This window comes from Pongo abelii, chromosome 6 (genome assembly GCF_028885655.2).
Source record: "Pongo abelii isolate AG06213 chromosome 6, NHGRI_mPonAbe1-v2.0_pri, whole genome shotgun sequence".
NCBI classification, from domain to species: Eukaryota; Metazoa; Chordata; class Mammalia; order Primates; family Hominidae; genus Pongo; species Pongo abelii.
The window spans coordinates 37,298,537-37,315,562 of record NC_071991.2 but is presented as its reverse complement, the minus strand read 5'-3'; the positions used below and the strand labels follow the sequence as shown (position 1 = coordinate 37,315,562).

The following is a 17,026-nucleotide window of genomic DNA, read 5'->3' as shown; positions in this document are numbered from 1 at the left end:
GAATATTCTATTTTTAGATTGTTTGATTAAATATCCTAGTTTTGCCTAGAATGCCAGTCTCTAAGGCCAAAAAGTGAATTGAAGAAACCTGCAGCAGAATGCCAAGGAAGGAAGAGGCTTTGGGAAAGGGTTCATAAGGGGGAAGGAAGGAAGGGTGAGGCTTGCCCTCTCCCCAGCCCTGGCACTGACAATTCCAATCACCACTGAACTCTCAGAGAAGTTCAAATGATCTGCCAGGGTCCTGCCCCAGTGTTGCCTAGACGTCTCTATTTCCATTTATTTTTGGAAGCAAAAGGAAAAGGAACATCTTACCTTGCATAAATGGCTAGGAAAAACTTTTAGCTGCCTAATTGCAGAACTGCCTATTAGGTAGCATTTTCCTCCAAGAGCTCCAGGCTGAAAGGAGAAAAAAGATGATGAGGACTGGGTGTGCTGTGGACCTCGAACCTCCTCATCAAGCAGTGCTCAAAAGGCGTGGGGATGCTCTGGGTAACTCCACCTACTACCATAGAGGTCAGAGTTTTATTTTCCTTCCAATACCATTTTAGGGATATAACCAACATTCTAAGAAGGCAGCAACAACCTCCCTAGAATTGTCCTGGAAAAGGATTAACGTTCAAATGATGTTTGTAACTTGCGTCACATGAGAATGCTCTCTTTCATCTTTTTTGAAAGTTTCTCCAGTGTCATCAACCCAAGAGACTATATAGAATACAACAAAATAAAATTATAAATAAACTGCTCAAGGAATATGGACAAATATATCTCTCTCTCTTTTTTAAATTTAGAGACAGAGAATAGCTCTGTCGCCCAGGCTGGAGTGCAGTGGTGTGACCTCAGCTCACTGCAACCTCCATCCACCGGGTTCAAGCAATTCTCCTGCCTCAGCCTCCCAAGTAGCTAGGATTACAGGCATGCACCACCATGCCCAGCTAATTTTTGTATTTTTAGGCTGGAGTGCAGTGGCATGATCTTGGCTCACTGCAACCTCCACCCCTCGGGTTCAAGCAATTCTCCTGCCTCAGCCTTGCAAGTAGCTGGGATTACAGGCACAGGCCACCACACACAGCTAACTTTTGTATTTTTAGTAGAGACGGGGTTTCACCATGTTGGCCAGGCTGGTCTCGAACTCCTGACCTTGTGATCCATCTGCCTCGGCTTCCCAAAGTGCTGGGATTACAGGTGTGAGCCACTGTCCGCAGGATATTTCATTTTTAAACATGGGAAAGGGGTTGAAAATAAAAGATGAGCAAGGAATGGGATTATGCAAAATGCGTATTAACTTTTTCTTCAGAACTTGGGATCAACCTCTCCTCTTTCTGGAAGCTTCCTTGCACTTCCTCTGTTTTGGGGTGGTTCTTGTGTTTCCTTGTCAGGGTATTTTGCATATGCAACTAGAATCTTCCATTTCCTGACCTCGTACCCCATCAGCCTGAGGGCTCCTGAGGCTCTGCCATAGCCCCTGTGTCTATCTCAGGCCTGGGAAGCGCAGGAATCTGGAGAATCCCATGCAGCTCAGCAGGGTGTAATGGGATGGGGCCAACGGGTTCTGACAGGAAAGGAACAGGATGCTCTGCTGGGACCCGCTGGAGAGTCACCGGCCTTACACCTGCATGGTCATTGAAGAACCTACGCAGTGCTGCAGTTCAGCATTAGTGATTGTTTCACCCACTGCAAGATGGCCTTTCTGAGATGATCTCCTATGAAGAGGAGACAGAAAGCTCACCTGAGCCCCCGGCACATGGGTTGATGGGGAGCCTCCCGGGTACAGCCTGTCCAGAAGTGTGGTCAGACTCCAGTCCCACCAGTCAGCGATGTTTCTCAGGCCACCCAAGGAGTTTCTGGCATTTCTTAATGCAAGAACAAAAATAAAAAGTTGCTTCTGCATCAACAAGAACAACTAAACTTGAGAACAAAAGCATGTTTTCTTGCCAATTTTTCTCTCATTCAGATTTCAGGTACTCCGCAGGAATTAAACTCAAGCTGCCTGCAGCGTGAAGCATGAAACCCTGGAACTCACTTTGCTCCTTAGTAGCAGGAGATAAGAGAGAATGGTGGGTGAAGCACTTGTTCATTTGCTCACTCTGTCAGTCACTCAACAAACATTACTATGCAACTACTAGGTGTCAGGCACTCTTCTAGGCACTAGGAAACAGAAAATCAATTCTCTGCCCTCCTATGGGGAAACAGGCAACAAATAAGATAAATAAGCAAATATATACTATGTTGTGACAAATATGAAGGAGGAAAAAAAAAGCAGGAAAGACAGGCAAGTGGTGGAGTAAGCAGGTGTTCCAGCAGCCATGGAAGGCTTCAGTAGGTGGTGACATCTAGCAAAGACCTGAAGGTGAGGGTGGAGCCCGTGGTCATCTGAGGGAGGGTATTCCAGGCAGAGGGGATGGTGAGGGCTTCCACAACCCTAAAGGGTGGGAAGGTGTCGGGGCCACAGGACTGGTACAGAGGGAGCATCAGGGCTAGGGTAGACAAGGGAGGCTCTGGGACACCCAGACCAAGACCCAGTCCTCTCTCTGCACCGACTGCCGACTGGGCGCAGCATGTGACTGGCCTCCCAAGATGCCTGTGAGTGGCGGATATGAAGACATAGATGAAGTGCAGTGTTGGCACAAACACTAGTCTGTTTTCTTTCCAATTAACTTCTTTATTATGTTTATAGATATGCTTCATTTTTCTACCAAGGAACCGATTTAAGGGAGCACTGAAATAATGTCAAATGAACAAAATTTATCATTTTTAGTTTGCTCAGACACTGCTATAAAGCCACATGCACAGGCCAAGGCTGTGCATGGCAGCAGCAGGGTGTCCATTTGGCTCTGAGCTACAGCCAGAGGCAAAAGGATACAATCAAGTGTTCCTAAGAGAAAGCAAAGTACCTCTCACCTAACTCTAAAAAACTTTCTCATATATAGCTTCCCATGAAGAATCACTGAAGAGTGGAAAGGATGGGGTGCTCATCAACATGCCCTCAGCAAACAGAAATGGCTCTGATGTGGCTGTTTCATCCAGGTTTCTCTCCACAAAAAAGGGGAGACCAAAATAGTTCTCAGAAAAAGGAATTTTGTCATAAGGTGAGAAGAAGTTAGAAAGTCACCCAAGTACACACAATTGAATGCCTGGTCCAGCACCAGATCCAGACTACTCCAAAGAATGAACACACTATGAGTCATTCAGATGATAGCTATGGCTTTGGTAAACGAGGCTTGAGAGCAAAGTTGGGCTGTAGATAGCAGGCCTGGAGCTGACTCTCACTGTGAGAGCCAATTTTGCACAACTCCTCCCAACTCCATGTTCAGTGATGTCACATTGGTGGTGTGAAAGACCATGGTGGTTCTGGGCGCAGTGGCTCATGCCTGTAATCTCAGAACTTTGGGAGGCTGAGGCAGGCATATCATCTGAGGTCAGGAGTTTGAGACCAGCCTAGCCAAAATGATGAGACCCCGTCTCTACTAAAAATACAAAAAATTAGCCGGGCGTGATGGTGCACGCCTGTAATCCCAGCTACTCAGGAAGCAGGAGAATCGCTTGAACCCAGGAGGCAGAGGTTGCAGTGAGTAAAGATCATGCCACTGCACTCCAGCCTCAGTGACAGAGTGAGACTTCATCTAAAACAAACAAACAAACAAACAAACAACCATGGTGGGAGGATTTACACCACGGAAATTGGCTGGCAGATGCTATAAATCAGTGCTTTTGTTCTCCAGTTGGTAACTGTTTCCAGCACACCACAAAGACTATGTTTACAGGTAAGGTGTAGAACGGACACTCCACTGTTGATTCAGAGCAGATTTTGCAGATAATTTAGAAAAAGTTTTTTAAAACCTGATAGTCATGACAATAATTGGACAATATTAAAAAAATCAAAGACAAATAAGTGTCACTAGTATGTAGAGTAATAAAGAGATGCAGTAGCCTCAACCAATCATCTATATATACTATAAATGTGTTCGAAAATTTCCATATGGCTGGGCACGGTGGCTCAGGCCTATAATCCTAGCACTTTGGAAGGCCGAGGTGAGTAGATCACTTGAGGCCAGGAATTTGAGACCAGCCTGGCCAATATGGCTAAACCCCCGTCTTTACTAAAAACACTAAAATTAGCCAGACATGGTGGTGGGCGCCTGTAGTCTCAGCTACTTGGGGGGCTGAGGCAGGAGAATTCCTTGAACCCGGGAGGCGGAGGCTGCAGTGAGCCGAGATCGCATCACTGCACTCCAGCCTGGGCAACAGAGCGAGGCTCTGTCTCAAAAAAAAAAAATTTCCATAGCATGTATGAGTAAAAGTCTAGTGAATTAATTTATCTGACTGGTTTTATTTCCTTTTTCTTACAAAGAAATGATCTCTTATCCTTTCAAGTATTTGATCTTCATTGGTTTATACATCTTTAGAACTTAATCTTTGCAGGTCTTTTATTGGGTGCTGGTTCTTAACTCTGGACTTCTCTACAAGTTTTGTCAAACTATCAAATGCAGAGCAAATTGGAGGCCTGCCAGAGCCCCCAGAGGGTGGAATGAAGCAACAGAGAGGCATCAGGAAAGGAGAACACAGATGGAGACAGAGATGGGAGGCATAAGGTGAGCAGATACATCTCTGCAAATATTCACGCCAAAGGAAAGGATGAATGAGCCGGGGGCACAGTGATGCAGGGAAAAGGGCAGGAGGGTAGGAAAGAGGCAAAGGATGGCTGGAGGTGAATTTTCAACAGAGGAAAGTGTTGAGCATCTGCTGTGGGAAGTAAGATGATTTGACGACAAACATTGTACATTTATAGCAACTAATATGCTCCATTTTCTGTGTTTTTAAAGAATAAAGTATAGACATTATAGCCATGTTGAGTTTGCACCACTTTTGGGGAAATGGTATCACTTCTTGACACTTGCTTCCCTATTGGAATAACATTAAGGAACTAAGTTAAAAAGCCCTGAAAATAACCCAAAGACAAAAGGCCCAATGGCCAGACTGTAGACATCTCACACCTCACTCCTGGCACACCCAAAGTGCAGGTGGTGAACCAAATGAGCCAGGAGTATTCTGGCCCTGTCTGTATTAGTTACCGCAATTATATAAAATAAGCCCACAAAGCTGGCTAAACAACACAAAAGATAAAATCAGCTGTTATTTTACATTTATGGCACTTGGATAGAACTCCTGCTTCATTGATTGCTGCTTTATTTGCTGGCTTATTTTTTGTTTTTGTTTTTTTTTTTTTTTGGAATTTCATGAAGTCTTCCATAAGTTTAGAAACACTTCAAATACAATTTAAATATGGCAAAATCCAAGAACGCAATGACTTCTTAAGACATAAGGTACTTAGTAGTCCAGTTCCCTCCCTTTATAGATGAAGATGCTAAGTCCAAGCACTTGCCAGAGTCACCTGGCAACCAAACATGAGTTGGGGGCCCAGTCTCTGAACTCTGTTTCATCCATTTCCACTCCTGGGCTTACTCAGCTTCTCTATCTGGAATGCTAGTAAATGCCAAACCCTCAGTTGTTGTTGATGTTTCAGGATTAGGTATTGGGGGCTAGGAGGTGAGATGGAGAGGGTCCACTTTAAACATTCCATTACCAACCGGTTCACTTATATATCCCTGCCTGGTGGCCAGAGCACCCAGAGGCAGTGAGGTTTTGCATCCCTGTGGGAAACATAAGATCTATGCAAACCCACAGGAGTTGTGAATGTGAGCACATCAATCTCATGTGCACCTGAGAGATCTCACAAACATTATCTCAGCTGCGATATTTCTGATTTGAATATCAAGAAGCAACAATTCATATGAGAAATATGTCAAACAATGTTGACTTGTGAAATGTGAGATAAAAAATAAACTAGCAAAAGCCAGAGGTTTTTCATGTTTAGATTTCCACTTCCATTGAGGACCCAAATTATCACTTTGTTTTGCACACAGCACCACCTACTGGCACAGGCTGTGCACTTGCACAGATAGGAGAGCTGAAAAGTTGGTCACGGATGGAAATAACTGCTGGTTTCACAAATGAGGAGGCGGAAAATTCCACTTAATTTCATTATTACAATGCTCAGCAGAAAAAAAAAAAAAACACTTGGATTGCTGAGCTACAGAACACCCAGACTCATAGCACTGGGACTTCCAGGTCTTACCTTACGAGTGGGTCAAAACACTGACAAAGGGGACAATATCCATTAGCCATTATCTTGCTGCGTATGAATAACCCTCTCTCACAAAAAATAAAGATAAATATGTTCTGAAATAATTGATAAAATTAAATTGACTTTCCAGCTACTCACTTCTGCCAAAAAATCCAACCAAAAACTATTTACGTCAAATTGAACTACTTAGTCAAAGGCAACATACTCATAGAGTTGCTGCATAAATGTGTCTTTAAATATTCACCAAGGTAAATAAGGTAACTCCTGGAACACACTGAATTATTGTATTTACCAGCATTGAAATCATAGCAAAGAACCAATATTATTTCGTATCATGCACTTTATAATTCAAAGCCACACTGCCTTGAAAGGACTATCAGACTGACTATTTGTGGCAGGTGAAAATAAAGCCTAACCGTGGATTCAAGAACAACTCTCAGAAATAAAAGGAAGACTACATTAAATGCACCTGTTGATGACAATATGCATCCCAATTTTAGAAGCACTGAGACATGGAAAAGAAATATGACACAACAAAATGCTATCATGCTTGCCTTTGCCTGGTGGTATCAAGGAAATTTTTCTGCTTTACACTTTTCAGTTCTGCTAGATTTACCTATGATCAACATCTGCTACTTACAGAAAGGAGGAGGAAGAAGCAAATGAACAACTTGAGAAATGATCAAGAACTTGAGAGGTGTTAGAAACTGAAGGCTGGGCATGGTGGCACACACCTGTAATCCCAGCACTTTGGGAGGCTGAGGCAGGTGGATCACTTGAGGTCAGGAGTTCAAGATCAGCCTGACGAACATGGTGAAATCCCATCTCTGCTAAAAATACAAAAAAATTAGCCAAGTGTGGTGGCACATGCCTGTAATCCCAGCTACTTGGGAGGCTAAGGCAGGAGAATCGCTTGAACCTGGGAGGCGGAGATTGCAGTGAGCTGAGATTGCGCCATTGCACTCCAGCCTGGGTGACAAGAGCAAAACTGTTTCAAAAAGGAAAAAAAAAACTGTTAGAAATTGAGTGTCAGTTATTATGAACTTCAACTATAGGCTTTGATAGAACTCTGAGGTCTCCAGCAAAAAAGAAACTGCAAGACCCTGTTTTGGCACAGAACTTAAAATTCCTTCAAATATCCTTGTTTTACTATTTACCCCAAACGAGATGCTAAGAACGTGTCCAAAGTCTGTGAATGGAGGGGGGTTTTATTAATACTGGGGAAATGGTGACAGTCTTTCCAGTGTTTCATATGTGGGATGTGAAATATGGCGAAGGTGCACACAGGCTATGGAATAGTGCAATGGCCCCAGATCTGGAGGAGTTACCCAAACCTCCTACCTTGTAAATTCTTTCCGGATGGCTTGATTGAGGGAGTATTCATCTTGGGAAAATCTCCCATATATTACACACAAAAGCAGAAGCAGCATGAGGATGTCCATGGAAATGTCTCTGTAAGAAGAGTTTTTAAGTTAGCATCCATACAGACCCTGTATGTAGGTACCTGAGTGTTTCAATTTGCAAAAGATTTATTATCATTATTATTATTATTATTTTTGAGACGGAGTCTCACTCTGTCACCCAGGCTGGAGTGCAGTGGCATGATCTTGGCTCACTGCAACCTCTGCCTCCTGGGTTCAAGCGATTCTCCTGCCTCAGCCTCCCGAGTAGCTGGGACTACAGGCACGTACCACCACGTTCGGCTAACTTTTCTATTTTTAGTGGAGACAGGGTTTCTCCATATTGGTCAGACTGGTCTAGAACTCCTCACCTCAGGTAATCCGCCTGCCTCAGCCTCCCAAAGTGCTGGGATTACAGGCGCGAGTCACCATGCCGGGCCAAAAGATTTTAAATGAAACTCGGCTTTTAAATCCCTGGGAGGAAATTTTTGTATAAAGTGTGAAGTGTGTGTTGGGGTTTATTTATTTATTTATTTTGCATATCAATATCCAGTTTTCCCAGCACTTTTTTTTTTTTTTGAGACAGTCTAGCTCTGTCACCTAGACTGGAGTGCAGTGGCACAATCTCAGTTCATCGCAACCTCCCCATTCCCAGTTCAAGCAATTCTCCTGCCTCAGCCTCTGGAGTAGCAGGGATCACAGGCACCCACCACCACGCCATGCTAATTTTTTGTATTTTTAGTAGAGATGGGGTTTCACCATGTTGACCAGGCTGGTCTCGAACTCCTGACATCAGGTGATCCACCTGCCTCGGCCTCCCAAAGTGCTGGGATCACAGGCATGAGCAACCACGCCCAGCCCCCAGCACCATTTTTAAAAGATCATCCTTTTTCCATTGGATCATCTTTCTGTCTCTGCCAAAAAAAATCAGTTGAGCATATTTGGGTAAGTCTATTCCTAGGTTCTCTATTCTGTTCCATCGATTTGCATGTCTATCTGTCCCCCAAACATCATGCTGCCTTGGTTTCTGCAGCTGTATAGTATGTCTTAAAGTCAGATAGTGTCCGTCCTCTGACTTTGCTCATTGTTTTCAGAATTGTTTAGGCTATTCTAGTTCCTTTGCTTTCCATATAAATTTTAGAATCAGTTTGTCAATATCTGTTAAAAAAAAAAAGGCTTGTGGTATTTTGCTGGGCACAGTAGCTCACGCCTGTAATCCCAGCACTTTGGGAGGCCAAGGCGGGTGGATCACGAGGTCAGGAGATCGAGACCATCCTGGCTAACACGGTGAAACCCCATCTCTACTGAAAATACAAAAAAAAAAAAAAAAGAGCCAGTCATGGTGGCAGGCACCTGTAATCCCAGTTACCCTGGAGGCTGAGGCAGGAGAACAGCTCATACCCGGGAGGCGGAGGTTGCAGTGAGCCAAGATCGCGCCATTGCACTCTTGCACTCCAGCCTGGGTGACTGAGTGAGACTCTGTCTCAAAAAAAAAAAAGCTGTGGTATTGCATCGAAACTACAGATCAAATTGGAAACAATAGACATCTAAACATTACTGAGTCCTCCAATCAACGCACACAGTCTCTCTCTCCATTTATTCAGATCTTCTTGACTTCTTTCATCAGTGTTTTGTGGTTTTCAACATACAGATCCTGCACGTGTTTTCTTAGACTTACGTCCATGTACTTCATTTATTTGGCGCTGTTGTAAATAGTATTCCTTTTTAAATTTCGATTGTACATTGCTGGTATATAGGAATATAATTTACTTTTTTATATTGACTTGTGTCTTGCAAACTTGCTAAATTCACTTATTAGTTCCAGAACCCTTTTTTTTTTTTGTAAATTATTTGGGATTTTCTGCAAAGACGATTTATGTCATTTGCCAATAGATGGTTTTATTTCTTCCTTTCAAATCAGTATGTTTTTAATTTCTTTCTCTTGCCTATTGCATTGGCTAGGACTTCCAATGTGATGTTCAATAGGTGTGATCGGACAGGACATTTTTGCCTTGTTCGATATCTTAAAAAACATTCAATATCTCTCTATTAAGTATGATATTAGGTGTCGAGTTTTCATAGATACCCTTTATTAGTTCAGGGAAACTCTTTTCTATTCCTACTTCTAGTCCTAGTTTGCTGAGAGGTTCTTTTTTTTGGATGAATTAATGTTGAGTTTTATCAAATGCTTTTTCTGCCTCTATTGAGACGAGCATGTGGTTTTTCTTATTTAGTCTGTTAATATGGTGAATTACATTTAATTACTTTCCTCCTCATGTCTCTTCCAGTCCATAGGTATCATCTCTATTTATTTTTGCTTCTTTGCGATCTATTTGTTGAGCAAGTGGTTATTTGTACTATAGAGTTCTCAGAGTCTTGCTTTTCTGTGGTGATATCAATATACTCTTACTGTAAACTACAAGTTGGCAAAATCACTTCATCAGATTAAGATTGGACTGTTTTGGATAGGTTGCCTCATAGATGATGGTGTTTTCCCACGAAAACACACATAATGTCTAATGTTTCTCTCTCTCTCCTTCTCTCTTTTATATTGGCCACTGTTAATGAGCAATGTCTAGATTCATTACTTCATTAAAACTGCAAAAATGGTCAGGCTCTAATTCTATTGCCTGGTCCTCATTCATTAGCTGGAATTTCTCTCTAAAGAGAAATATCCCCCCTCCTGTCATGTGGTTTCCCAGGGGTACAGTCTGTGTAGGAAAGGCAGACTCTCACTGGCTTTTATAAAGTTGGTTTCTGGGTGTCCACCAACACTGATCAATTACATTGTGGGTGTTGTTACCAGCTCATGGCTTTAGATAGATTTCATGAACTTCAATTCAGTAGTTTCTAATCTTGATGTCAAATTACCCCATGTTTGACCAATGTGAGCCTCTTCAAACTGGCTTCTTGGTCCTCTGACAATGACTCTAGCAGTTATTAATTGCTCCCTTGCCTAAGAAATATTCCAGGTTCATCTTGTACATTTTCTATCACCAACTTCAAATCAGGAATCCTAGTTACTCCTATTTCTTTTTGGTGGACCAAATCTAGGTGCTAAAAGTGTGTGTTGCTTCTGGGCTGTTTCTAGGGCTTTTGTTGCTGGAAAAATCTAGAAAAATATTTTTTAAAACCCCACATGATTCCATAGCTATACTTTCAATTCAAATTCAGGACTACAGAGTTTTGACTTCCTTGAACTCAAATCTGTACCTTCTTTCTCTCATATCAAGAATTCCACTTTTAAAGGACACCAGGAATGACAGAATTAGAAAATAACAGAATTCTTCATTTCCTTTACCCCACAATAAATCAACAATGAAAATAAAGATACTAACGCTCCACTAACAATACGATTGGTGAAAACAGCTTTAGAGTTTTTTCCCCTAGTTCTTTTCTGTCCTTAGAGACTAGGTTTATATGGTCGAATTTTTAACCTTAACACAGATTTTTAAAAAATTGTATTCCTTCTCTCCCCATAAGTAACTATTAATATTTCCTAAAGGTGCCTGGGTTGCCTTTCCCTTGTTTTATTTAGGGTGAGCGGATCTACAGGCATGCATATTCATGTCCCCTTTCATTAAGCAGTGGGCAGAACAGCACACCCGCTTTCCTCTACCTGGCTTCTCTCCTGCAGAGAATACTGCAGGCCTCTCCCTAGGAGTCTGGAGGGATAGTCCTCATGCTTCTACATAGCTGGACACTACTCCACTGTGTTCCTGTCCCTCCAGCAAGACATATGGGTTCTTTCTAGGATATTCTCATTACAAAAGGTCCCACATAAATTGCTTTGTGCATGGGTATGCTCATGTTTTACTTACTGTGTCTGTAAGAGTGATGGTAAGAAGTGCGGATGCTGGATAAATGGTAAATGAATCTATCATTGTGTAGATACTTCAAATTTCCCCCATAGTGGCTGTACCATTTTGCATTCACATCAGCACTGTGTGAAATGCTCTATTTGCCATAGCCTCACTAACAGAGTATGTGGTCACATTTTTGGATTTTCACAGTTTAATTTGCAATTCTCTTACTGTAAGTGAAAGGGCCATTTGAACTTCTTTTATTTTGGGAACTCTCTGTTCACTTTTCCAGTCCACTTTTTTTTTTGTCTTAAAGAGTTGCTGGTCCTTTAGGCCAGATGTGGTGGCTCATGCCTATAATCCCAGCACTTTGGGAGGTTGAGGTGGGTGGATCACTTGAGGTCAGGAGTTCAAGACCAGCCTGACCTACATGGTGAAACCCTGTCTCTACTAAAAATACAAAAAATTAGCCGGGCATGGTGGCGCATGCCTGTAATCTCAGCTACTTGGGAGGCTGAGGCAGGAGAATCGCTTGAACCTGAGAGGCGGGGGTTGCAGTGAGTTGAGATTGAGCCACTGCATTCCAGGCTGGGCAACAAGATCGAAACTCTGTCTCAAAAAAAAAAAAAAAGAAAGAAAGAAACAATATTAAAACTTTGTTACAAGTATTTTTTCCTAGTTTGTCACTGCCATTTTATTTTACAAATAGTTTCTTTTGACATAGGAGTTATTTCTTTCGCTTCTTCAAGTTTTATGTAATCCAATTTATTTTTATTTTCCCTTTTTGTGTCTGGATTTTAAGTCACAGGGAAGTTTTCCTCAGTGAAATCTTAGAGAAACTTATACTTAAGATTATGCCTAAGCATATTTTGTTGTATTTATTATTTGCTTTGTTGAATATGGTCTTGTATTAAATCTCTGACTTTTGCTTGTATATAAATATGATATTGGTTTTTGTCTTTTAATTTTATAACCTAATACTTTACTAGTTTTGCCTGTTTCCTAAATGCTTTCTCTGGGCCTGTTTTGCTTGGTTTGGATGCTTCCTCCAGCAGCGCCCCCAGCCACCCCACCCCAGAGCGCTATGTCCTGGCAGAGCTGGGTTTGGTTAGTTCTGAGGGCTGGGCTGGCCCAGCAGCTCCAGACCTCCAGACCTTGCACTCACCTGTGAACTTGACTCTGCAAACTCCTTCAAGATGCGCCCACCACACTCCCAGTGAACAACACCTACAGGAACTTGGAGTTCTCCTATTCTCAGATACATCAGGTACCCCATCCTTCCCTCCACCATGTTCTGTAGCTGCTGAGCTATAGGGTGGGTGCACTCTCTGATTGGTCCCCACCTGAGTGCCTTTGGAGGTGTGTGTGGTGGAGGCCAACTCATTTAATTTTGTTGTGCATGTTTTCTATGGGTTTTGTTTTTGCTATCTTAATTACTCTATTTTTATGTGGAGGTTTGATAAGATTAAAAAACTTGGCCACTGCTCCATCTTCCTGGAATTCCTCTCCCACTCTCCTTTAAATGTGACATCCTAACACAACCACAGCTCTTCTCCTTGGAAAGGGATGTGAAAATATTTAAGGGGAAGCTAATGGTATGCCACACTGTATGAAGGGATTGTTTTTTAAGGAAGATGGTTGGAAGTGCTTCTATGACACGCCATTTTTTTCAAAACTATCAGAAATTCCCAAGTCCTTGACAAACTACATGAGAAAGATTTGTAGGAGACCGAATTCATGTTCTGAATTTGAAGAGGGATTTTGGCTAGCATTTAGAGAAGGCTCCTTGTAGTGGCTGCCATTCAGCACCACCATGATGGGAGGGGGATGGTACCACTGAGAGAAATGTGTTGGAGTTAGAAGTTGGAGAGCTTTGCCACAGCATGATATTGCTTAAGGTTTGTGTTTTATCTAAAAGAATTCAAAATATTTTATGAGAACCATAACATAGCTGTGCATATCTGAATATTAAACTTATTTTTAAATAACCTGTCACTGGGCTAAATCCATGCCCTAAGAAGAGGTGTTGCATTTATCTTACAGCTTCCACATCCCTGTGTGTCCCAGCTGGAGAAGCAGAAGTCCCAGACCATGTGCTAAGCACACGTATGGGGTGGGATGAAATCCAATCGTGTGTGTGAATCCATGCTGGACGCATGAAGCTGAGGCCCAGAGGAGGAAGCTTTCTTAATCAACTTCTCATCATGGGCAAATTGTGGAACTGAGTTTTCTGACTTCAATTCTGTTTCCCTGAATTCCTCCCATCTGCTGGGCAGCACAGGTTGTTATATAAATAAGGATGGCTCTGGGGACAGCAAGGTGGTCCCCACCTCCACTCCCCACTTCTCGAGGAGAACAATCTCCCAGGCGGATCAGCGGCAGCAGGGCGCTGCCTCCGAGAAGGGAGCTGGAGTGGAGCAAGCCCTCCCGACAGAAGCCGCCACCCACCTCAGGGCAGCCCGTGTGCGACTCTCTCTCCTCATCCTCTCTCTGGTGACCCTCAGCTGGGCATTGGATGGTGGATGCGCCCAGCGCAGGTGGCGAGCTTGTTGTCGGGCAGCCAAGACCTGTTAGGGACAAGAGCGCTGTGAGCCGCTGGCTGGCGGGTGGAAGGAGAGAGGCCCCTGGTGTTCCTGCCAAGCCAAGGAATGAGTCATTGCTGTGCTGTGCCTTCAGCCTGGCATTTGGGAACAAAGAGGTACTTTGTATGGATAACATAGACCAGGTTGTTGGGGAAGGGATCAGAGACGGGGGGTAGACCTATTTTTAAAAATCTGCTCATGTCCCAGGCAAGTTTTTTTTGGCAGGGATTGCAGTTGGGCTATTACAAAGAGCTGCTGTACACGAGGGGTGTGTCTACTACCGTCAAATTACAGCAGCAATTATCTTGGGCACTGGCACAGTATTTTCTCTTAGAGACTTTCAAGGTATGAAAAAATCATTTTAAAGTATAGTCTTAGCAAGAAATGACCTTTCTTTTCTTTTTTCAAAAATCATTTTTACTTTCATACTCTGTTCGTGACAGGGCATAACAGTAGCCAGGTAAGTGAACTCATTGTAGGTATTCATTCATTCAACACACACATTCGCTGGATCAGGCACTGGGGACATCTGAGCAATCAGAGACAGTCCTTCCTCCTAGAGACTCTGGGCTTCTAGGAACTTGACAGCAGGAATGCGAACAATATAAAGCTGCACATGCAGAGTGTTGGGGCTTAAGTTACTCCCTTCAGCTGTTGTGCCATTCTGAGAAAGGAACATGTGTGGCAGAGAGATCCGTGGGGAGGCTTGGGTATAGGGGAGCACCCCAACTCTAAGGTGCTAATGAGCCATGCATAGGTTTGGAGATGCCAGCCTGGCCCTCAGGATCAGGCTGAATTTACTAGAAGGAGCCTCACCTCTGAGGTTGGGACGATAGAAAGAAAATGAACAAACTGGCAGCACAGCAGGGCACAGCTGTACGAGGGGAGAAGAGGAAGGAAAGCCTTCCAAGCAGAAAGGAAAGCTGAGATCCAACAGGTGTGAGGGAACCAGGGCAACGTTGCTTCTCAAGAGCTAAGGTGCTGCAGGGTGGGTTTGCAGGAGGAAAGGGCAAGGTGGGTCAGGTTTGGGCCCCAGACTCCCATTTACTGCAGTGTAGCCTGGGTCTAATCGCTTCACCTCATCTTCAAATGGGGTACAGTGATGCTGCCTAATTCATAAGGTGTTATAAGGAACAAATGATCTGATAAATGTAAATACAGTGTAGATGTAAAACAGCACAATGACTAGTACACAGCCTGTGTGAACCACCCATCTTCAGCAGCAGCAGCCTTGGTTTCAGGCAGGGCTGAGAGGCCTCAGACAGGTCCTTAGACATGGAGTTTATTAGGATCCTTTGCGAGGAGGGTGGAGATGAGGAGAGGCCCAGACTGGGATCTGACTCTAAATGAACTGGGATTGGGTCCTTGGTCATAAGTGACTTGTGGTTATTACAAGAGTACAGAATTGCACGTGCATTTCATGTGCACTAAGTCAATGAGCCTGTGAACGTCTTTGCGGTGGCCAGTAGACCTTTCTCTTCCTTCATATCATTCACACTGCCCAACAGAATGCTACACATACAACAGGCAAAACTGAATAAAAGAAGGAAGAAAGGGAGGGAGGAAGGGACAAAGCTATGAAAGCAGGGAGGGAGGAAGGATGGGGAGGAGTACATTTTCTGTGGGTTCACTGAAGGGCAAATGGCCTAAAAGTTCTCCAAAATCATGGCCAAGAATTAGAGTTCTCATTTGCTTCAGTATTTTAAAATATGCTCATTTTCTTGATGCTCTAACTTCTTTAGGATTGGAGTAAAAAAAAAAAAAAAGTCCTATGTGTTCATCTATCATATAGGTATGTGCAAAGAAGCATAAGAAATTAAGACATCTCATGGGTCTCCAAAGATGCAACCCAATCTGAATTCAAGGCCTACATTCAGATATGCATGATAGAACATAAAGTAGTTTTTTAAATCTCAATTTGCACTGCATAGGTAATTTTTTTTTACTTTTTCAACCTCGCCTGCACAGTCAGGAATACTGCAGCTTGAAGAGAAGGGGAGGCGAGTCCAGGAACGTTCTGCCAATTCAGAGTCCAGATCCCTGGTAGCCTCACATAAAGACTCAGTAAAAAAGTGGTTGTCAGCTCTTCTTTTCCAAGCAAAACCCAAGGCCATGAGGCATACCTGGAAGGAAAAACATGACAGCGCAAAGAGCCGCCCTGTGTCTGTGTTCATTCCACACAGAGCTGTCCTCCTGTCCCCTAATCATGAACAGGACTCCATCTCCCAGTTTTAAAGACACCAGTAGTCACTGCCTTAGATTCCCAGCCCAACTACTCACCAGGCATGGCCTCGCCCAAGAGACCTAAATTCTCTGAGTTCAATTTCCTCAAATAAAAAATGTGGGTTAAAGTGGTTCCCTCCTCAAAGATTTTTATAAGGATTAAAGAATAGGCCCATGTGCAGCTTAGCACAGAGCCTAGCTCCTGGTTCTCTCTCACCACAGCTGAAATCAGGGTATAAAGAAAAGTCATACACAACCAAAATGAAGCCTCTATTTCCCCTTCCCATCTAGGTCCCCTGCTGATGGAAGGCACTTCTACCATGGAGAGTTTTCTTACCATAAGTGGCTGGGTGATGAAAACACAGCAGACCACGGAGAGGGACAGCAGGTGCAGCCACCGCACACACTGCTCCTGGCCAAACCTGCCCCCAGGGAAAGTGTGGTGGTCAGCACCCTCTAAGGGAGCAGGCCACCCAGCAGTCATTGCTGCCTAAGCACAGGGACACTGCCTGAGAGGGCCCATGGCCTCGCCGTGGCAGGAAGCCTGCTGTGGGGGTGGTGCTGGACATGGGCAGTGTCTTTCTGCTCATCGGAGGGGAACCCCTGTCTGCCAAGAGGACATCGACCTCCCTGAAGCTGCCTAGTGGGAAAGAGAAAGGAAAACCCAACAGGCAGATGAGACAGAGCACAGAGAGGGGAAGGGGGAGGAAAATGGGTTGGGGTATAATAATAATAACAGCAGCAACAACAACAAAGCTGGATGCTGGCGGGCGCTCCGCAGGGGCAGGCATGATGCTAACAGGACTGCTTTCATATTTCAGCTGTTCCTCCCCAAGCCCTAAGAATTAAGCTCTCTGATGTTCCTATTTTACAGAA

The 17,026-nt window shown here is 43.6% G+C and overlaps 1 protein-coding gene across 1 annotated transcript in view; it reads right to left on the bottom strand.

The window, feature by feature from the left end:
• Positions 1-17,026, bottom strand: part of PKD1L1 (polycystin 1 like 1, transient receptor potential channel interacting) — a 184,156-nt gene that overhangs the window by 38,886 nt on the left and 128,244 nt on the right. Inside the window, exons 42-47 of the mRNA XM_063725988.1 lie at positions 16,488-16,572; positions 15,874-16,050; positions 13,794-13,912; positions 7,484-7,594; positions 1,727-1,850; positions 313-396 (exon numbers count right to left, since the gene is read on the bottom strand). Of these exons, the coding sequence (XP_063582058.1) occupies positions 313-396; positions 1,727-1,850; positions 7,484-7,594; positions 13,794-13,912; positions 15,874-16,050; positions 16,488-16,572 (700 nt within the window). The remainder of the gene's footprint in view (positions 1-312; positions 397-1,726; positions 1,851-7,483; positions 7,595-13,793; positions 13,913-15,873; positions 16,051-16,487; positions 16,573-17,026) is intronic.